Here is a 22,026-nt window from a genome sequence, read left to right as displayed (position 1 = left end):
GCTAGTGCAGACTGTTGCACCCTGCCCATCCTGAACTGGCAGGATATGGGAGTCTTCCCAGCATGGCTGGCTTGGGAGAATCAGTGAAGAACGTCATGTCAGAGAGCTAGAAGCCAAGGCCCAGGGATGGCTTTTTGCTGTGGAACATGCAGTAGTTTGACTCCTTTGGTGTTGGGATTTCTGCTGGCTTTTCCCCAGTGCTGTGCCATGTCCTCTAACCTTGCCTTTTCCCAGGAGCTGAACAAGCGGCTGACAGTCCACGTGTCCTCCTTCCTGAACCACTTGTGCAACTTGATGTGCCCCTTGCTGGCAGGGCAGCCGGGTGCCACCACTGCCTTCTCCTGCCACCGCTCTCCCAATGGCCTCAGGCTGCACGTGAAAAGCGAGCTGTCAGGACTGCCCTTCTACTGGGACTTCCACTGCTGCCCAGCTCCCTTGGAGATGGTGAGCAAAGCTGCAGAGAGTTCAGGGAGGGGAGTGGCCAAAATGAAGGATTATCTCCTTACGCTTAGAGGCTTTTGAGTAGTCTCGAGGCACGCTGGTGACTGTAGATTGCCTGACTCTGCCTTCTGCCTCTCCCAAGGCTTACTGTCCCCATTCCTTCCCATTGAGGCTTTGGTTTGTGCCATGCAGCTACAGAGATGGCCCAGCACATACTGCTGCTGGGGCATAAGTGAAATGACCTCATGAGAGCCCATCTGGGGTTCTGCATCAAAATATGGGCTGCTTGGCACAAGAAAAACATTAACGTATTAGAGGAGATCCAGAGGAGAGCTACAAAGATGATAAGAGGGCTGGAGCTCATCTCCTACAAAGACAGGTTGTGAGAGATGGGATTGTTTTGCATGGAGAAGAGAAGGCTCTGGAGTGACCTCACTGCAGCCTTCCGGTACTTGAAGAGGGCTTATTAAAAAGAGGAAGAACAGCTTTTTATATGGGCAGGTTGTGATAGGACAAGGGGAAATGTTTTTCAACTATAAGAGGCAACATTTAGATTTGCTGCTAGAAAAAAAGTCTTCATTATGAGGGTGTTGAGGCACTGGAATACGTTGCCCAGAGAAGTTATGGATGTTCCATTCTTGAAAGCATTCAATACCAGGTTGGATGGGACTTTGAGCAACCTGATCTACTGAGTTATATCAAAAATCCCTTCCAAAGCAAACCTTTCAATAATTCGATGCCCAGTGTGGGGTGATGCCCCGCCAGCACTCTGTAGAGCAGAGCGATGCTGTTCTCTTTAGGAGCAAGCCTTGAAGCAGGGCACAGGGCGGCAGGTACCCCCAGACGGCCCGCAGGTGGTGTGTCATGACGGGCGGAATCACAGCGGATTCTCCCGGCTTTTCAGGGTTTGCTCTTTCCCGGGGCTGCCCGGCACGCTGCGCTCGCAGAGGCAGCCCCTCCGGGCCCGGCAGGGGCGCTCCCCCGGGCCCTGCGTCCCTGCGCGCACAAGAGGGCGCCCGGCGCCCGCGAACCGCCCGGCGCGGCCCGGCCCCGCCGGCGCTGCGGCCCCGCCGCCGGCGGGAGGCAGCCCCGGCAGCCCCGGCAGCCCCGGCAGCCCCGGCAGCCCCGGCAGCCCCGGCAGCCCCGGCAGCCCCGGCAGCCCCGGCGCCGCTCGGCTGCGGGCCGCCTTTCCTCGGCCCTGAACGGCCGTGCTTGGGCATCGCGGGGGGACAGCCGGGCTCCCCAGCTGCTGCGGGGGCTCTTCTCCCCGTCGAGGTCGAGCTGGGGAGCGCGAAATCGGGCTCCTGGCTTGGCTTACCCCAGCAACTTGGTGTCCCTCCTGGGCCAAGACGCAGAGGCTGAGCTGAGGGGGTGCAAAGCCCCTGTTCCCAGCTGCTCCTCTGCTTTATCTTGGACACACACGCTGGATGTCTGCAAGACACCATGGAGGTGGGAAGCAGCTGGGGGTGCTGAGTGTGGCTGGTGTGGATGAAGCAATGGGGATCAACTCTGCCCCAGCCCAGGGCTTGAGGAAGGCATAGAGCCTACCTGGCTTGGCCCATCCCAGCTCTGCTGCAGGCGGTGCACTCCATGTTCTCCAGTGGGTCATGGCCATCACCTCTGGGGTCATACCTGAGGGTGAGCAAAGCACAGAGCCCAGTGTGGGCTTGCCAGAGGAGCGAGAATGCTTCAGGAGCAATGCTGGGTTTGCTGTCCTCTCACCCATGGACTCAGTCTGGCCACAGAATCAAGGGGCACAATAGGCTGGGGCATCTCAAATACCCTTGCAGAGACTGAAGGAGGTGATAGGAGAGAGGCTGCTTTGTGTGCCTTCTGGGCCAGGGTGGCCCAGCTGGGCTCCAAGACAGAGGACATGCCCAGGGCTCTGCATGGGGCAGGTATGGTATAAGCTTAGAGGGTATACTGGGGGGCTGCAATGGAGAACATGCACAAGTCCTGCATGTTGAGATCTCTTTTGCTTCTGATCTTACTTCCCTGTGAGTAACACTCTGTCCTGTTCATCAACCCATAGCTTGACGCCTTGGGTCTTTCTGGTTTTTCACCCAGCCATGCCTGTTTCTTGCATAGAAACATGCCAGAAGGTGTGCAGAGCCGTGGGGAGGGTCTGGGTGGCACATGGGGGGCTCTCTGTTTCCTGTTGCACCCCATTTCCCACTGGATGTGTGTGAGATATGGGCTATTTTGTGGAACCCTGCGTGAGCTGGGCTGCAGCTCTTGCTAGGACCTTGCCGGGTGCCCTGCTTTGACCACTCTGTGGGCAGCTGTGTGCCTTCCTAGACCTGGACCTTTCCTAGAGCATCCCTCCTCCATTGTAGGTGTTCCGTCACCTTGTGCGGCCCCTGATTCAGATGAACCTGGCGCTGCAGTGCCAGGTGCAGGAGCTGATTTCCCTGCTGCTCCAGAAGGATGCTGAGATTGAAGATTACAGGGAGAGTGGGGCCACTCTCAGCAGAGGTGAGGAGGGATGCCTGGGGCAGAGAGCAAGTTTTCTCCTTAGCACTGGGCTGGTGTGCTTTGCTCCCTCTGGCTATTACCCAGCCTGGCTTGTGTTTCATGTTTAGCTAAGCCAGCAGCACAACAGTAGCCAGAAAGCTGGGGAGAGCTGTGGGAGGAGCAGCCCTTGACCGATAGCTGCAGAAGCTGGGGAGTCGCCAAGGGGTTCTCCACTACTGTGAGAGCACCTGGCTGGTCCCCAGGAGCCAGCGGGGGTGCCAGCAAGGGCTGGCCCTGCAGTGGTGTCAGGCTCCCTTCCCAAGTGCAGGAGCTCATTGAGTGCTTGGAGAGCAACCAGGGGCTCCCGGCTCTCCCTAACGTGGGAAGTGCAGCCGTGCTCATGGGCCCCCCTCCAGTGCCCAGCCCGCTTTGCCATCAGGCTGATGGGCAGACAGTAGCCCCCTTGGGGCCACCCTAAGCTGGTGGTTTGTTCCCCACCTATGGAGATTGGCTGGGCGCTGTTTTTTGGGCCATCCCTTGCTATTGCCATGCTTTGTCCTGCTGCCACAGGTGATACCTGCGCTTCTGCAGGAACATGGTGCCCTGAGCATGCAGAGACTAATGGGGGTCAGCCTGGGCTTGTGTATCATGTCCAGGAAGATATTGTGGTCCAGACCTTGTCCCATGACTGGTGTCTCACCACAGCAGCCTGGATCTGCCCTGTAGGTGCACTAGAGCTGCATTGGTCAGCTGCACTTCCCTCTACCCTGCTGCATGCAATCTCTGCAGGGCTTGGAGCAGCCTGGACAACTTGTCTTGGGTCCAGGGACTGATGCTGGTGAGCAGCTGGCCTGTCTTGTCCATTGCAGCCTAATGCTGAGCAAATCCGGCCAGCTGCTTCTCCAGACCACATCTTAGCAGCAATGTGGAAAAACTAGTGTTTTGGACAAGGTGCAGAGCAGAATACAATATCCTTGTCGTGCAAGAGGAAGACACAGGCTGGCTCACCCCTTCAGATGAGCAGCTGGACAAGCAGTGTCCTGTCCCACAGACTCGGACGGCTTGTTCCAGCTGTAAGATCTGGGAATGGTGTTGAGCATGCCTGCCACCGTTCCCTACTCCTCAATGCAGAAGTGCTGGGACAAGTGTGGATGGACTATTGCCTGGCTGGCTGCTGTGTACATCAGCAAGCTCAACCATGTTTTTCCAATTTCCTTGTAGTCCTTGCACCTTCTGCTAACCAGGTGATGTGTCCCTAGCCTGAGAGGCCTGCTGGTGTTTCCTGCTGATTCTGGGAAGAGCATGCTGGAGCTTTTCCCCTGCATCATCCTCACCCTGTGGTCAGGGAAAGGGGAAGCTGGGGTGGGAGGTCTGGCCAAACCTGCCCAGGCTGATCCCTCTCTCCCTTGCAGACCGCCTGCGGACAGAGCCCTTCCAGGAGGAGACGTTTCAGCAGAACTTTGTGGCTGAGGTAAGGAACGGTGCAAGTCCTTTGCCAGAGGGGTGGCTTCATCAGCAGCTGCAGTGTGAGGTGTGCCAGGCTGGATGGGAGCGCTGATGGGGTTAGCTAGACTTGCCTAAAGAGGAGTCATGCCCTCTAGCTCTCCCATGGCTCTTTGTGTCCTTGCACCTCATCTCTAGGGCTAGTAGAGCTGGGAACATGCCTGATATGGCCGGATGGGAACTACCTGGTCGCTGGGAGCTGCCAGAGGTGCGAGCCAGGCTGGCTGCTTCACAGGAGTGTGCCATCACTGGGGCATATTCACCTGCCTCCCAGAGTTGCTCTGGACCTAAACAGTGCTGCTGATGGCAGGCAGGGATCAGGTGGATGATGAGAAGCCATCTCTTTTTTAGTTCACCTGTTGCTTTTAGAGATGATTTTGCAGTGACACATTGTGGGGACAAGAGCTTTTCAGCATGTTATCCATGCTCTGCCTATCACTGTCTCCTTGACACATTCAGCTCTAAAATCAGATATGTGTTTTGGAGAAATTGAGACTGGAAGGAGAGAGTCTTTGATCCTTTTGCATTACTGGTAATCATCACAGAAGCACTAAAATGATTCAAACTGATGTTTCAAGGTCAGAAATGCTTGATGCCCACTGATGCAAAAAGACTTGGCACGTTCATGAGTGTTCCTGTGCTCGCTGTGAAGGCACAGGAATGGGGGCAGTGGTACCTGCTGGGGACCAGGTAGTCAGCCAGGGTGCCAGTGGTATCACACACCCTTTGGGAGGATGTTGCTTTATGAGATGAGCTGATGTTCTTTTGCAGCCAACAATAGATGATCTGCAGAGTTTCTAAAAATTAGAGATGATCCCTCTTTTATATGCGAGGCATTGCATCCAGTGCAGGCAACTTCCCCCTGGATTATGAAGGATAGAGATGAATTCTCTGCTGGACTGCAACTTGAAGGTTGCCTAGGGACCAGTGATCATGACCAGATTACATTCACCCTGGGCACAGAAAGGACATTCCTAAGCAGTAATTTATATCCTTCATGCCTTGAAAGAGCTAATTTCCCAAAGCAGGGGGAAAATTATAAGTGAAATCAGCTCAGAGGAAACATTTAGATAGAAAAATGTGAATGAAAATGGTGAGCTCTTTCAGAAGAATTTCAGAAGCCACAAAAAGCCACAATTCCACAATCAAGAAAGAGGGCAGCGCTGGCCCAGAGCCCGTTCTGGTTCAGCAGCAAAGTGAAGGCAGCAATTAGAAATAAAAGAGCAGTTTATAACAAATGGGAGAGCCAGAGTAGATAGCAATCAATATAAATTAGAAATTATGAAGTGTAGAAAATGGGTAACAGAAGCTAAAGACATCAGGGAAAAATCATGGCGATGAACAGAAGGAAAGGCTTTTATTTAGTGTAGCAGGAGAAAACCCCAAGCTCCCAGCAATAGGATAAGCTTATTAGTAGACAGAGGTGGTAAAATGATTTATACTGGGCCAGACATGGCAGAAGCAGTTGGTAAATGTTTCAGTGCTGTCACTGGGAGGGTGCAGGCAGATGTTCCAGGATAGGGGGATGATGAAGTGTCTTTGTAGAAGAGTCATCTGAGCAACATCTGCTAAAGATAAACATCAGGCTTGAAATTCAAAGTCCTCCAAGAGCTGGTAGGGTCTGGGCCATGGGGGAAGGTGCAGAGTGGGCAGGAGGCAGCCCTGCGCAGAGCCTGGCAAAAGCAGCTGGTGTGGAGCACATCTGGCACAGGCTGAAGGATGGGATGGTTGTTGGTGCTGTGTGTCCCAGAACAGTCCAGGAGCAGTCTTGCTGCCCCTCTGCGTCCTCTGGTAGCCAGAGCACTGGCTGCAGGGGAAAGGCTGGTGGAAGGATGCAGTTGTGCATTTGGTCTGCTGGGAGGGTGTGTCCTCTCTGTACTCATCCCATTCTTTATAAAGCTGATGGATGCTGATGCCATCCTGCAGCAATGAGCTGTGAGATGCAAACAGCTGCTGCCTTTGGTTTGAATATGGTATCCCATTGTTCCTCCTGATGCCTCCTAGGTCTTGTGTTAGTGAGAAACATCAAACATGGTTTTTCAGTTCTTCACCACCAAAACTGGCTATTCACCCTAGTCTCTCCTCTCATCTCTTGTGGCAGAAAGGTGGTCTGGGTGACCTCATTGTCTCTGTGCAGTTACTTCAGAGCCTCCAGGCAATATAATACTCTGTCAGCTCCTAAAAGGAGGAGCACAAGGAGCTGGGGTCCCTCAGGACATGCTGTGGGGAGCTGGGAATGCAACAAACAACTCCCATGTCTAGGTTTTCAAAAAGATGCTGGACAATCAGCACAGAGTCACAGGAATGAATTGAGAACTGGGGAGAGAGCCCAGCATTGAGGGACTTGGAAGGGAAGAGCTCTGTTTAGCTTATCAGGGAGAAAATTGAGAGGCGCCTTGATTATTGTGTGTGCGGGTCTTTACAAGGAGAAAAGGCTGGTTAGTGAAGGGCTCTCTTTAATTTGCAGGGAGCAGTGGAGCACAAGCCAGGCACTGGGAGATAGAGCCAGGGAATTTCAAGTTAGAATGGAGGCACTTGGGTTTGCTCCTGCCAGTGATCAGGGCATGCTCCCAAGGGCAGTGGTTGATCCTCCATCTCTTAATGTCTCCAAAAGTCGGCTAGGAGCCTGCCTGGAAGAAAACCAAGTTGCTGGGTTTGGTCTTGGGATGTGCATGGTTGAACATCAGTGGACAGGAGGTCAGGAAGAGAGATCTGTTTGTCCCTCTAGTATCTCCATCTGTGAAATGGGGCTACAGGTTGTGGATGTTTGGTTATGGTAAGCACCTCTTGGCTGGAAAGGGATTGTGATGATGTGGTACAGGGCTGGATGTGGGCAGGTGCTCCACAGCTTTGCTCACTTCCCAGGTATTTGCTGTATCCCACATGGAGAGGAAAGGACCTGTCAGTCCCCCAGGGACTGCAGAGCCTCTCAGCTTAGATGCCCTTTATCTGGGCTTGTGCACTTGGCTGTCCAGGGCATTTTAACTAACCATGGGGAGTTTTCCAGCAAAGCCCTGGTAATATTTATACGTTTAGGAAATGATGCTTTCACACACACAGTTTTTGGCAAGGGTTCACTGCTGAGCAGCTGCCTGGGCTTGAGCAGAGCTGGAAGGAGAGCAGTGGCTGTGCACAAGCCGAGGCAAAGCTGGTGGCTTTTATTGGCAAGCCCAGGGGTTCACACCATTAGGGGAAGGAGAAGGCAGCTGGAGAGGGCATGATGCTTCAGGGCTTCCCCAGCACTATTCCCAGCAATCTAGGACCTGGCAGGCTGGGGATATGTTGTCCCCTGGTGTCCCTCTGGGTTACAGAAATGACCCCACAGGGCAGGTAGGGTGGCCACCCATGGGTTTTGAGGGCCTGCCCCAGTTTGGCTACAGTCAGCGTTTCAGGACACAGCTTATTCCAGAGTCTGCAGTCCGACTTAGAGAGAAAACAGTGAACAGGTTCCTGCAGCGCCGTGCCCCCTGCTCTGAGGAGGGCAGGGACAGGTACATCGAGGACAAGCTCACGGATACCATCAGTGCAAATATAGCCCCGTGCCCCAGGATGCTCTGCCCTGTGTATTTTTATCTGCTGTGGCTGGCGCGGGGGTGGCTGCTCCACACCTCCGCAAGCGGAGCGCGGGACCTCGGCAAACAGGACGCGGCGGGTTCACGGCTCGACCCCGGGGCCCGGCGAGGAGGAGGAGGATGTACCATCAAAACAAGCAACGCTGGAGAGGAAGATAAACAAACAGGCAGCTTCCAGTGTGGCCCCAGCCGAGGGCGAGAGGGAGCCCCGGGGCCAGGGCTGGCGGTGGTGCCGGCAGCGGTGCTGGCTGACGTCAGGGCGCCCGGGGGTCAGCATCCCTCTTATTGTTTCCCAGCGGGGCTGGGACCAGGGCCAGGCACCCGTCCCCCTCCCGTGTGGGGACACAGGCCAGCAGGGCAGGTGGAGGATGGCCAGGATGCGCTCTGGAGCCGCAGGCCATTGCCACGGGGTCTGGCCAGGTACCTGGCTGCTCACTGACTGCCTCCAGCACTTGGTCTCTCCTTTCTAACAGTAACTAAAAATAAGCCCTGGGTAGCAGAGTGGACATGGTCTGGCCGAAGACGAAGGCGGTGGTGGCCTGCGTATTTTGCAGGGTGGGGACGGCATCCCTCAAACCCACGCCAGCTTAGTGCAGTGGAGAGGAAGCAGCCCTTTGGCTCCTCCAAACGAGGGATGTTTTTAATTAGCACAAGGTAGCTGCGGCTTTGCAGCTGCGACTGGGCCAGAGCGGGGTCGGCGGCATGTGTGCAGCACAGGCTGTGTGCACACAGGGTGCACAGCTTGGAGACAACGTGCTGGGGGTGCTCCACTGGGCTGGGACCCTTTGGTATGGGGCTGGGGAACGAGCTGGTGGCCACTGCTGCTTGCTGTCAGGACTAAGTTGTGCAAAATTTGCACAGCCCTGAGCAGGTTGGCTCAGGGCAGAGGTGGCAGCATGGGGCTGGCTTGTGGGGCAGCTTGGATGAGCAGAGCAAACTCTTGTGTGCTGCCAAGCATTTGTGCTGTGAGCCCCATGGGTGATGGTTGTTCTGGATTGGGGCCACCCGGGTGGTCCTTGCTTCATTCCTGAGCAAGCTTTGGTCACATCATCCTATCACTGCCCTGGGGTCTGAGTCGCACACTGGAAATGCAGTGGGCCATGGCTGTGCTGAGCAGAGTGGGACACACTCTGCCCTGCACACACGTGTACTCAGGGAGCTGCACACTGCTGCAAGCAGGAATGGAGCAAGGGCTGCTTGTACTCAGTGGGAACACATGTACCAGAGCAGGAGCCTGAGGACAAGACTAGGAGTGTGCATGCTGGTACTGATGGAAGAAGGGCAGAGTGCCACATCTGCTGCCTGAAGAGGACAGGGGACAGGGGCTAGCACTTAGTGTCCACGGTGATGCACCTGGGGAGATGCACTGGTGGTCATCACAGTGTGGGTGCCTGGGCACCAGCCCCCTGAAGTGTTTGCCATAGAGGCCCATGGTGGTTGGTGTTGTGGCGTTATTTATTTATTTGCTGAGGCCCCATCAGGTGTGGGGCACCCAGCCAGGATGCACTTTCGGGGCTGCCACTGGCAGCCACAGGCCGCTTGCACAAGCAGTGAGTCAGTGGAGCTACATGCTGCTAAAACCAGACTTGGCACAGGCACCCCAGAGCAGCAGTCTGCCCGAAACTGCCCAGACCACGGGCAAGCAGCGAGTCCCTGGCTGCTGGACCAGAGCTAGGCTGGCTACGATTGCTCCAGCCCTTGCCTCTGCTAGGGATGTGGATGCTGTCCCAGGAGCCCTTAGGGGATGCTCCTTCTGGGGATGTGGGGGTTTCACAGCCCAACCCGCTCTGACTGTGGCTGTGCCATTGCAGAGAGTGGGTGGCACCTGGACCAAGTACAGGCAGCTGTCTGCTTGGTCCCAGCCCAGCATTACCCAGTGGTTTGTTTAGGGATGGAGGGATGGACAAACACCATCACAGCCACCCTCTCTGGGGTGCTGCACAGCCCTTGTCTGGCACATGTGGTCTGGCACGTATAGACTCCTCTGCAGTTGAGGTGTTCCTCATCCTCTCCATGCCGTGCCATGCTGTGCTCTACCAAGCAAAGCTCTGCTGCACTCTGCTGTGATGTGCCAGGTTGTGCCATGCTGTGCCATGTGCTGCAGGCAGGAAGAGGGGTGTCACAGATCTTCTGGCAGAAGGGGCCAGACCCTGCTCCTGCGGGAGAGGCCCCAGCCTGTGCATGGGCACTGGCTGTGCAGTGCTGCTGAGGAACAGCCCAGCTCGGGGGATGATTGATCTCGTGTCAGCAGGCGGTGGTTTGAGCCAGTGCCAGGCCTCAGCTCAAATGGGACCATTGAAGGGGGAGAGCCCCTTCCCCCTCCTGAAAGCAGAGCAGCAATCCCTCTGCCACCACCCCAGCTCTGCTCCCGCATCTTGGCCATTATCAGCCCTGCAGCTGCAGGCAGTGCCCCGCCCTGGGGAGTGCACGAGGGGCAGCAGGGAGCATGGAGATGTCTGGGGTCCCAGCCCCACCACGCTGGGCGCTGTGGCTGTATTTGCCTTAGAGGAGGGCCAAGGGGGCATGCAGGGATGGTTGGCAGAAGAGATGGTCTGCCCCTCACTACTGTGCCTTGCAGCCACCTGTCCCAACTCAGGATGTGGCAGCAGCTCCTGGAAGCAGAGGACGTTTTCGGGAGGAAAACAGAGCAGACTTTGATGAGGCACTAAAGGCACTGCTCTGTGTTAGCAAGGGATGTGGCAGCACCTCTGTCCTCAGCTGATGGGATTTGTACCAGGGTGTTGCTATCCCCACTGTCTCCAAGGGCAGAGGAACAGTGCTGCCTGTACCCCTGGTGCTGCCCTCTGCAGCTCCCAGCTTCCCTTCTTTGCTTGACATGTCAGGTTTTTTCACCATATCCCTGTGTGTTCTGAGCCCCTCACTAGCTTCCTTCATACCCACAAGCTGCATCCCTTCTCCAGTAGCATCCGCTGGCAGCTTTTATTGGTGTTTCTGAAAGCTGATCCTTCCCTATCCCATGGGACAAAGTCTCTGCAGCCTCTTCCAGTTGTGCCAGCCCATGCAGAGGTGATAGTGAACAGCTGAGACATCTGGGCAGACAGCAGCACCTGGGAATAGGTTGCTCTGCATCCCAGGGGATACAGCCATTGGATTCCTGAGTCTGTTTCTCCCACTCTGCTCGGACCTTTGCACTCTATGTATCTCTGTAAGGAAACAGGGCCATTCATGTATTTCTCTATTTATACCTCTCCCTTTCCGTATTTAGTGTGTGTGCAGGCAGAGGGGGCAGCAAATGCCGGGGCCACTGATGTTCTTGGCTCCAGCACTGGCTGGAATTTTGTCCTGGAATGTATCCTGAACCACTCTGAAAACACGAATAAATCTCTGTGTGTTGTGTGCATGTGTGTACACAAATACATAGACAACGTATAGACATGGAGCCATATAGGGCATTTGTGAGCTTTGCTATTTAAAGGAAGGAGTAGTTAGAGGGTTTTCAGTGAGGCAAACACCTCTGGATCAAAGGGCTGCAGGGTGCTCTGCTAGTGACTAGGCATATTAGAAGATAGATGGCACTTGCTTTGTCCTCTCCAGGGACCTGAAGCCACCCTGTTGGTGACATGTCCAAAGCAGCATGCTCTTCAAGCCCCAAGCAGTGCTCTGATCCCATGGTGCCTACCTTTGATTGAGAGCTCTTCTTCCTGGCCTCCAGCTTCCCAGTGAGACCCCCAGAGAACCAGCTCCTGTGCTGCTAATACAGGCTGCGGGGCCTGATGTGGAGCTGGATGATGTTAGGCAAGGATATCGACCCCTCTGTGGCACAGGGTAGCCCAGGGCTTCCAGAGCACCAGGATTGTCCCCTGAACATCAGTAGTAATCACAGCTCTTGAGGAGAGATCGTGTGGGAAAGGAGGAAATAAATGCTAGGTAACAGGTCCCAAGTAGGTGCTGAGCTGGGCATCTCCTTGGGATGCTGCAGCATCTGGTGCTCATGGCTGTCTGGGAATGACAATGAAAAGGGGAAAAAAGAAATTTGATACCAAATCCCAAACAGGATGCTTGGCCATGCCAATTCTTCAGGAGGTGCTGGCAGCTGCCTTGCTGTGGATCCTGGATGAGGCCCTCTTGGGAGCACCACTGGGTCTCCCAGTACCTTTTGGGCAGGAAACAGGCATCCTTTTTTTAGCCCAGCTCAGGGCATGGTCACGGTGACTTCTCGTCTTCTGGATGCTGAAAAACCTGATATCTTGGGCTGAAAATGCCCACGTTTGGTCTCTGGCCAAAGGCGATATGTTTGTGGGTGGGGGAAATTGGAGCAAATTCCTGCTGTGAGTCCTGCACGTGTGCGCGGGCGTGCGGATAGGGGAAATAGAGTTTTCCTTTTGAAAAAAAAAGCCCTGCTTATTTTTATACAGAACTCCAGAAGGGCTGAAGGTGGAAACTTCATCTGTCAGCAGCTTTCACAGGGGAGCGGGTCCCTGCCTGAGTTTGGGGGGAAACCACAGCTGGGTGTTAATGGGACTGTTAATGAATTAATGTTGGCTGCTGGGGGCCAGCGGGGAACCTGGCTCAGTGCAGCCAGAGCACATGGAGCCCTGCCTGCACGTGGGCGCTGGCACAGCTGCAGAAAGCCCCAGCTCTGGGAGCCATGCACCTGGGGAGGTGTGAGTCTCTCCTAGTCATGTCTTTCTCTCTGGTTTGTGGAAACACTTGGAAATGTGGCCGCATTGCCAGGGGGAAGAGGGTCCTACAGCTGGGGTGGGTGTGCTACCCTTCCACTATGGGCATCTGCTGCCTGGGCTGGTGATACCATTTAAGGCTGGGTCTATTTAGCTGCTAAACCAAACCTTTAAAGCAATTTAAAGTGAAGTGAAATACCCCCAGGTTTATTTATGGGTTGGAAGCCTGTGTTGCTCAGTCAGTGCAATGCCTGCAGCAGCACTGGTCTCTACACGGCACTGCCTATCTGCAGCCCCTCTCGGGGTTATTTCTTTCTCCCCAAAATGTGGAGGAACACCCATGCGAATGTGATAAGCACAGTCATGTCCCATGCTGTGGACTTAGCAGTACCTTTGCAGATTTTTCATAGCTGGTTTGCTGGGAGCAGCTCTAAAGGACAACGAGGAGGTCATGCTAAGATGGTAGCATACAGTGAAGCTGAGAAATAGCATTGTATCTGCTTAATAACAAGTAAGAGGGGAAAATGCAGAGACCGTCTGGGAAAGAGAGAATAAATTCTTCTCTGTAGACTTCTCCTGCTGTGTTCTTCAGGCTCTGTGAATGAGGTCTCAGCCTGTGAGATCTGGGCAAGCCTGTGGCATCTCCTGGGATTTCTCCCTCCAGTATCAGACACCTGGTGAACCAATGGGAATGATTTGCCATCCTGAGGGAAGATGACTGTGCAGAGTGAGGGATGATAATACCAAAGAAGGAATGGCAATGCTGAGGAAGGAAAGACTACACTAAGGAAGGGATAGCTATACTGGAGAAGTGAAGACCATACTGAAGTAGAAATGACCACACCCAGCATGGGACTGTGGATGGACTGGTTCCCCAGCAGAAGATGATGTTATGGATGAAGAGAGAAAAAGACGGAGCCTCCTTCTCAGCTGAGAGGAAGGCTGAAATAGCCTGATCCCTTGGGGACTCTGCTTACTTCCCAAGGATCATGTGCTTGATGCAGAGGCCACTTGGTCAGACAGACTCTTACCTCAGTAAGGAAACCTCTCTGGGCATTTGGACCCAGTACTTTTCATGGGACTTTGTGCTGGTTCTTCATAACCAATCTCCAAGTATGTGGCCACCATCATCTATCCAGCACCAAACCAAACCAGTGGGACTCAGGGTCTGGAGAGGGCAGTGGCTGGGCTCTCTGGTAGGACTGCTCCTTGCAAGGGTGGGCTTTACACAACTTGCTCCCCAGCATTGGAGAAGGTCCTTCAGAGGATCCCAAGTTCCAGCTTGGAGGGACTCTGAGGCGCTTCTGTGCCCAACTGCCCAGGCTTGCAGTCCAGCTCTGGCTCCACTGGACCTAGAGCCCTTCCCAGCCCTATCTTAGACAGACGGATATCCCAAAACCCACTGGTCCCAGGGGGTCCCACTCTGGGTCCCTCTGGCTGAATGAGGTGGTGTGCATGTGCCCAGACTGTCCCCTCCTGTGACTGTACAGTACACACAGCTAAATATATGTCCTTGCAGATACAGGAACTCAGAGGGGCTGAGTGATGCTCCTTTTCTATACCTCTTTTCATGGGGAGAGTTAATGAGATTCATGTCATTAAAGGGCTGATGTTTTGTGGGATGGGAACCTTTTAAACGGGATGTGTCCTGGCTTAGTCATGGCAAATATTTACCAAGAAAAAAAAAAAAAGAAAAAAAAAGAAAAAAAAAGAGAAAGAGGAAAAAAAAAAAGGGACATACCATATAAAATTAGAGTTCTGAAAATAGTATTTAGACCAAGTGAGAGAGAGGAACCTAAAACAGAAAATACAGCCCAGTCTGTTCAGGAGTCAGGGGAAGAGAGAGTAGGGAGGTGGGGGAAAGCCAGAGATAAAACGAGAGAAACCTCGGCAGTAAAAACAGCATCTTGGTAAATAGACTATTAAAAAAATTCTGACCCGCTTTATGGCTTTCTTGGCTGCCGTTCAGCTGTGCTGCCCTGGTCGGCACGGAGGGAAGGTAGCAGGAGCCGGCGTCTGTGTGGATGCTCAGAGCCCCAGGACGCGGCTTCCCCCTCCCGCCCCGGAGCAGCCGCACAGGGCGTTAAATTTAGCCACATAATGATGGCCCTGAGGAGGCAGCCTTTTGTAGCCACACTATAATTACTGCCTCGCTTGTAAATTTTATTTTTCTTATTATGTTTCCTTCTCCTCCTCTGCTGGGGAAGGGGTGGAGGGGTCTCCCACACCCCTGTCAAACCCACAGCTCTCTGGAGAGAAGGGGGTACCATGGGGTATAGGGGAAGGTGGGCATGACTGCCCAAACTCTGTGCTGTTCTCCTGTCCCAGTACAGGGCTCAGCCCTGCGTTTGGGTATGGGGGAGGTATGGAGCTATCCCCAGTGTGGTAGGGTCCCTAAAGCGTGGGTGTCTTGACCCCCCTGATACTTAGCCTCACCCTCTCAGGCTGCTTTGGAGATCGACTTGTGCAAGCAGGACCAGGGGATCTCTGGTGGGGCTGCGAGCCCGTGTCACAGCCAGGCAGCCAGGATCCCCACCAGGCTGTAGGGGAGGCAAGGAGAAGTCGTCTGGCCCTGCTTGGCAAGTCACCGGCTCCAGCCCTGCTCCTCACAGAGCTGGGAAAGGCGAAAAGGGCGAGGGCTGGCCCCGGCCACCTCCTGCCAGGGCGGGCAGAGGGTACGGCTCCTCTCCGGGCCAGTGCAAGTGGGGGACGGCTTCAGGCCGGGCAAGAACGTGCCAGAAAAGGTCTCGTTCCCCTCTTGTTTTCCCAAAACAAAGGAAACAGCCTTGCATTGCTGGAAGTCGCGTGCTTGGGCTGTGCTAGCTTGTTATCATCCGATAACCTGGCGACCTGGGAGCTGCCCTGCTCCTCACCCGTCGAGCCTGCGCTACGGGATGCGAACAGCTTCCGCATGAGCTGCCCTTTGCAGAGATCCGTTTTCCGCTTCCCGGCCTGGGGGGGACAGTGGTGGGGGCTGCCATGATGGCCCTGGCTGGCCCCGGGCTCGCCATGTGCCATATGCCTGGAGGAGATCTGCTCCTGCAGCTGATGCTGGATGGTGAGGGCTGAGGAAATGCAGAGATCAAGTGCCTTGGCATGGCCCAGGTGCTGCCATCCTGTGTGCAGCATGGAAGGAGATTTGGGACTCTGCTGTATTTTGCTTTGTCCCATGCAAATTCCCTGAGAGCACCGTTGCCAGGCTTTGCTGTGGAGCAGGATGAGTGGTCTGCATGGCTGAGGGTGGCAGGAGTCCCTTGGGGCATACAGTGATGTAGGGAAGGGATCCTTGCAAACTGCCAAGGAAGGCTGTCCAGCACCAGGACTGCCTGCTTTCCCTTCCAAGTTTCCCCCTTCTCCCAGGCTCTTGCCTTGGGAAGGATGCAGTGATGCCGAGCTGCTCTAGAGACTTTGATGGGGCTGGTGGTCACAGTGGTATTCATGTATCACCGTGGGGACGTGTTTGGGAGAGCATCTCCCTGGCAGAGCTGTGTATTGGGCACGTGCAGAGCCACAGCAGTCTCACCCAGCTGTGCCCCAGGGAGCCAGCTCATCCCAAAGCAGCCCCTTTCTCCTGCCCGCTGCTACAACAGCTCTGTTCAGCACAACCATGACCTGAAGCAACCTCCATCCCTTGCTCAAGTACCCGTTTCAGGGCAGGTAGGACAATACTAAATCAACTCCTTTAAAGCCTCCTGACCTGCAGCCCCACAGACGTGCCGGTCTCCATCCCTCCCTCATCTCCTGCGGGCACACTGGGGTCTGGTGCACTGGCCAGCTGCCCGGGCATGGGGCTGCCTCGGCTGCTGGCCAGGAAGCTCCTGGCCTGGCTGGGTCTGTGCCCTGACCCTCCACCCCACTGCGGGGATCCGTGGCTTGCGCCAGGCGCCAGGGATTCAGCACCGAGGTGGTCGCAGGAGTCCCCAGGGACAGCAGCCACCACCTCACTGGTGGCGGCTTGGGAGCCTGGAGAGCGCTATGGAGCAGGAGACAAAGTGCTCTTTCAGCCTAGGCCCTGGAAAGATGTCTGTGTGTGTGCACAGGTTAATGCCTTCAGCCGAGAGGAGAGGAGAGGAGAGGAGAGGAGAGGAGAGGAGAGGAGAGGACATGGGCTAACTCCATCCCCACTGGGAGTCGGGAACAATCCCTGCATGTGTGCCTCTGCATGTGCTTGCGTGTGCCTCTGTGTGCAGGAGGCATATGCATTTCCGTCTCGGTATATTTACATACGTCATGTGTGTATCTTACTCATCACTGTGTTTTTCTTTCCTTGTTCTTGGGTCTTTCCCCCGCCCCCACCATGGAGCTGTAATTCTTATGGCATTTTATTCTTCACTTTTTTTTTTTGTTCAAATCGGCAGTTTTGGAAGTTGCTGCCTCCTTAGGAAAATAAACTATATTTTTAGTGATTGTCTGCAAGGCTGCTGATGCCGCCTGTCCCTGCTCATCGCTTACTCACTACTTGTTTAAGCTTTTATTTACCCCTTTGCCTCATGCTGGGGTGTGGGGGCAGCCAGTGGTGTGCTGGGGCTGAGCAGCATGGCAGGAGCATGCCAGAGTTGTCAATGAGTGAAAGGCAGCTCCAATCTGGCCTTTATTGAGGTCTGGGTTTGCGTAGCTCTGGAGCAGCCTGCCCTGTAATCAGTCAGCCACCAGAGTTGGCCAGCCTTGTAATAAAGTAGCTCTATATTTATTTGTTCTGTTTATACGCTGCTCTGTAATAAGTTGGGAGTCTTCCCCACTCCCCCCATTTTCTCTGGGAAGTTCCTCTGGGTCTCTGAGGGGATCTGCCATCATGTGTGGATGCTCGGGGCCCTGCATCCTGCGAGCTGCTTTGGCCACACGTGGGCCATGTGCCTCCAGCTCCGTGTGCCCCATACACCCCAATGTCCAACTGTTCCCAACCTCTCCCCAGCATTCCAGCCCCATTCCCCAGTACAGAGAGCCCCAGTGGCTCCCCTGGTACCCCATATCTCCCCATGGCCCCTTCTCCTCTATCCCTGTTGCCCCCAGTGCTGCCTCTGTGAGTCCCCTCCCTCCCTCTCTGTTTCAACTTTGGGTCTTTTTATAATACATTCATTAAAGGGAGCTCAGTTGCCCTTTCCCCAGTGAGGCTGGAACACTGACAGCCTGTTCACCCGTGTGTCTGTAATTAAATTCAATCTCTGGGTGAATACAACAATGTGACTGCACAGAATAATTCCTGGAGATCCTGACGCCGAGGAGGAGTGTGGCCTGTAAGCAGCCCATTCACGCCTGGCTTTCTATAAATACTTTACTATGTGGCATTAAAAAAACTTCAAGCCCTTTCTCCCCCCCTCTATTTTTTTTTTTTATTAGTGCTACATAATATAGTAATTGTGTGACTAGAAGGTCCCCCCTGTGCCTGCCCAGGTTCACAGGCCTGGGTGTGACCTTGCGCTGCACTGGCTGAGCACGGGAGCCATGCCCAGGTTCTGCTGTGCCCAGGGACCTGCAGCCTCACCAAGGGGATGCAGGTGGCCTGCAGAATCCTCCATCCCAGAGCTCTGCCAAGATAAAAGGCTTACGTCCCTAAAACCCGTCCCAGTGGTGTCTCTGCTGGCAGCAGTGCTTGGCTGATACATGTACTGTGGTCCTGGGATCTGTGGCTGCTGGAGGGAGATACTGATGGATACTGGGGAAGAGGGAGGAAGGACAGGCATGGAGGAGTATCCCTACATTTCCATGGCCATCAGTGTGGCTGCTCCCCAAGTTCCAGCCTGTTAGCTCTCTAACCTGGGATCTTTGGGTAGCCACAGGACAACTCCACAGATCCCATCATGCCCAACGACAGGCGTTAAGTGTGTGCCTGCTGTCCCCTGTGCTTCCCTGAGGCCATGCCTGCCCTCCCCTCCCCTGAAGCCGGCATGGCTGGAGGGTGCTCAGGCACACCCAGGTCCCTGGGCAATCCATCCTCTGGCTCTGTCACCTTCATCACTGATGTTTTCCAAAGCAGACACACAGCTCAGCCACAGGGAGTGCCAGCCCCACACACTGCCCAGCTCCCCAGGCAGCATCCCTTGGCTGGCTCTGTGACACTGTGACTACAAGTGCCTGTCATGGTGCAGAAGCCACAGTCACAGAGCAGTCAGCTCCCTGCCTGCCTGGCTCTTGCTCTCTGTTTTGAGACCTTGGGGTTGCAAAGAAAGCAAGACTCCCATTCCTCTGGCCAGCTGAAGAGCCAGAGCACAGAGACTGAGGACATACATCCCATCCTCACTCTGCCACCTGGCTGACATGGGGATATCGCTGTTTTTTCATGGCTAGGAGTAATAGTAGGTCTTTGTGCTGTGTTGATGTTCTGGAAAGCCACAATGGACATTAATATTCATAAGCCCACTCCACCTCGTCCATAGTCATGTAGCATCCTTCAACAGTGTGATCCCTGCATGTTTTTCACTTGTGTGGCAGTGTAGTGCCTCAGAACATGGCAACGTGCAGAGCCAGAGCTGAGCAAGGGCCATGGCTGCTGGGGCAAGATGAGCTGTGGAAATTTGAGGACCAGCTCTCCCTGGGTGCTACCCCATTTTGTGGCTGCCTAGTTGAGCTTGAAGATAAGCAGACCCACAGGTAGTGTCCTAGAACAGGGACCTCCAGTGTCCCTGCTCTCCCCTTCAGCCTGGCATTTCTCCAGCTGCTGCAGCCATGTCCCTGCCTTGGCACTCCTGCCTTGGTGGGATAGCCTCTGAACTTGTCCCATAAAAGCTTGGGCAGGGTCTGCATCTGGTGGTGCAGAGTAGAGTGCCAGGAGAATTTCAAGTGCCTCCCATCCCTTCCATCTCTCACCCCTCTCTGCTCTGCTGCATGGCCCCCGACCTGCCCCACTTTATTTATTTTGTGGGACAACCCAAACTGCCCCCTCAGCCCCAGCACTAGGGACTTGCATCCCAGAGGAGGAACAGCTCGGCAGCATTTGCATCCTCATCACTGGCACATGCTGCAGACCGGGTGCCGAGGAGGGCGCGGTGGGGTGGCAGGGACGGGCAGATGGCGCCCTGGTCCGGTCACCGCCTGCCTGGTGGGCGGCGGGGCTGCGGGTCCGGCGCTGCACCCCGGCATCCCGGGCACTGCATCCTGCATCCCGCCTCTCTCTGCCCCAGGCACTGCATCCTGCAACCACAGCGCTGCAGCTCTGCAGCCCTGGCACTGCATTGCCCTGGCTGCAGCCTCTGTCACAGAGATGCTTCAAGGCAGCAGGGCTGGCACCCACATTGTGCTGTCACCCTGGTCAGTGGTGCAGCAGGAGCCGAGCAGGCTGTCATGCAGCCAAGGAGCTTTCCCCTTGCCCCATGTGGGTTAGGAGCAAGGATGTGCCTGCAGCTGGTTTTGCCCTGGTCTCCCTGCTGCAGAGGTCCCTCCATGCTTACTTTTCTTAGGTTAAATGAATCAGGGCAGATGAGTGGGGTTAGGCTCCAAATTCCGGGGTTCTTGGCCTGTTTTTTCCTTTAGGAAGGCTACAAGAAGTGACACATTTTGGTGGGAGCAGCAGAGAGCTGGGGTCCCAGCTGCCCAGCCCCTGCTGGGGCAAGGCAAGAAGTACTAGAGCCAACTGAGTGCTGCCCAGCACAGTGTGGGGAACAAACAGCATCAGTGGCCACAGCACACTTCCTCTCATTATTTATTGCTTACTCCTAAGAAAGGGTCTCTGTTTGACTGTTTATGATTTTGCTGCAAAATCTGTTGATTGAAAGATCAGAAGTTTACTTATACCTCAGCTCTTGAAGTGATGGTACTGCTCCATTGACCATGCTCAACCAGTGTTAAACCAGTGCTGGCTGTTTCATTCCAGCTGGGATCAGCAGTTATTCTCTCAGACATCAATACCACTGTGGGCTGTTGTCATCCAAAGAAGTGACCTTTGTCCATTTCCCCTCTCCAGCCTTTCACTTGTCACTTTGATAGCTCATCTTCAAGCTGCCTCCAAGTTCAGGGGTACTGCCCGTGTCTCCCCACAGCCAGGTCTCCTGCCTCTGCCCATAGTGAGGGCTTGGGCTCCTGGGAAGCTCTGGCAAGGCTTCCCAAGACCTGCACTGTGGTCTGTCCCATGCAGCTTCCCAGAGATGTCCCTTCGTTCTGGAGGCTTCCCATGGGCACAGGTCTCAGCAAAGCTGCACAGTGTGAGCCAGGGTGCCCTTCCCCTGGCTCCTTTCCGTGCCAGCCTGTCTGTGCAGCTCCCAGTGCTGCTGCCTCCCTTGCCTTTTACTTCTGTGTTTTTACAGCTCAGAGGGAGCCGTCCTGCCCCACTTCCCCTCATGCTCCTAATTTCATAGTTCTCTCCATATATCCATATATATCCATATGGCATTTGATACAGGTTTTATGGGCATTTCCATACATTTTACAGACACAGCCATTACAGAGCCAGGTTTCACCCGAGAAACCTCAGGGGAGCAGAGCACTGAATCGCCTTAGTCTTGGCCCCAGAACAAGGCTCTCTTCTCTCCCTTGCTGGGGCTGCCGCTATCAGCGCTGCAGAGGGCTGGGGGATGGCTTGGGGCTGGTCATGCCAGCCTTGAGAGCCAGGATGCTGCCTGCAGCCTCATCCATCCTGCTTCTTGGAGCCTCATGCTGCAAACCCCAGGGCTGCCACTTCTGCCCTTTGCTCCCTTTCCAGAGGGATGCCACTGGCAAGGGACTGCTTTGAATTCAGGACCGCAGTCTATATGGCTGGGTTGCCAGTATCCAGCCTGTTTGCCTGCCTGTTGGGCTGTACATCCAGCTGGCTGTAGGGACTGGAAGCCCCTGGCTGAGGTGCAGAGTGATGCCATCCCAGCTGTCAGGGCAGGGACACTGGCACACAAGGCTCTGAAGTGCAGCTGCTGCAGTGCGTGCAGAACATCTGACCTCTGATACAGTGGCTTCTGGCTGGTGGAGGGGCAGAAAACAGATCCAGGTGCATGCAGCTCTCTGCACATATTTTGGTCTGCTGCAGAGGCTGCCAGCACTGCTGTAATGCCCAGCACTGCACAGGGGCTGATTGTGTTCCCAGCACAAAGGAACAAGCCTCAGATCTTGCTTAAAAAGAAGTTGGGTGACATGTATCTTTATCTTCACTGGCCAAAACCTAGAGCAGCCTGACGTGCGAATCTAAGGCATCACCATGACATTGTCTTTAGGTGCTGGGCTGTTGAGCACCGTCTGCAGGGGAAGGTGGACTGGGACAAGTGCATGCAGGGTTGCATGCACTTCACATCTCTTAGCACCCCCATGACCTATTGCTACTTGACAGGGGCAAACATAGCAGCATCTGGCCTCATTTCAGGTCCCCAGTTCTCCTGGCCTCGCACTGGACTGATGGGATGAGGAATTTTCCACCCTGTGTGTGAATTCCCATTTGCAGGGCAAATGCCCATTCCCACCCAGCACTGCCTCAAGGACTGCTCCTTGATGCTCAGCCA

General features: G+C 54.8%; 1 protein-coding gene across 1 annotated transcript in view; it reads left to right on the top strand.

Annotated features, from left to right (window-relative positions):
* Positions 1-22,026, top strand: part of NHEJ1 (non-homologous end joining factor 1) — a 42,341-nt gene that overhangs the window by 1,424 nt on the left and 18,891 nt on the right. Inside the window, exons 3-5 of the mRNA XM_021526246.3 lie at positions 235-444; positions 2,778-2,916; positions 4,308-4,366. Of these exons, the coding sequence (XP_021381921.3) occupies positions 235-444; positions 2,778-2,916; positions 4,308-4,366 (408 nt within the window). The remainder of the gene's footprint in view (positions 1-234; positions 445-2,777; positions 2,917-4,307; positions 4,367-22,026) is intronic.

Source organism: Lonchura striata, chromosome 8 (assembly GCF_046129695.1).
Source record: "Lonchura striata isolate bLonStr1 chromosome 8, bLonStr1.mat, whole genome shotgun sequence".
NCBI classification, from domain to species: domain Eukaryota; kingdom Metazoa; phylum Chordata; class Aves; order Passeriformes; family Estrildidae; genus Lonchura; species Lonchura striata.
This window is presented reverse-complemented; position numbering and strand designations above follow the sequence as displayed.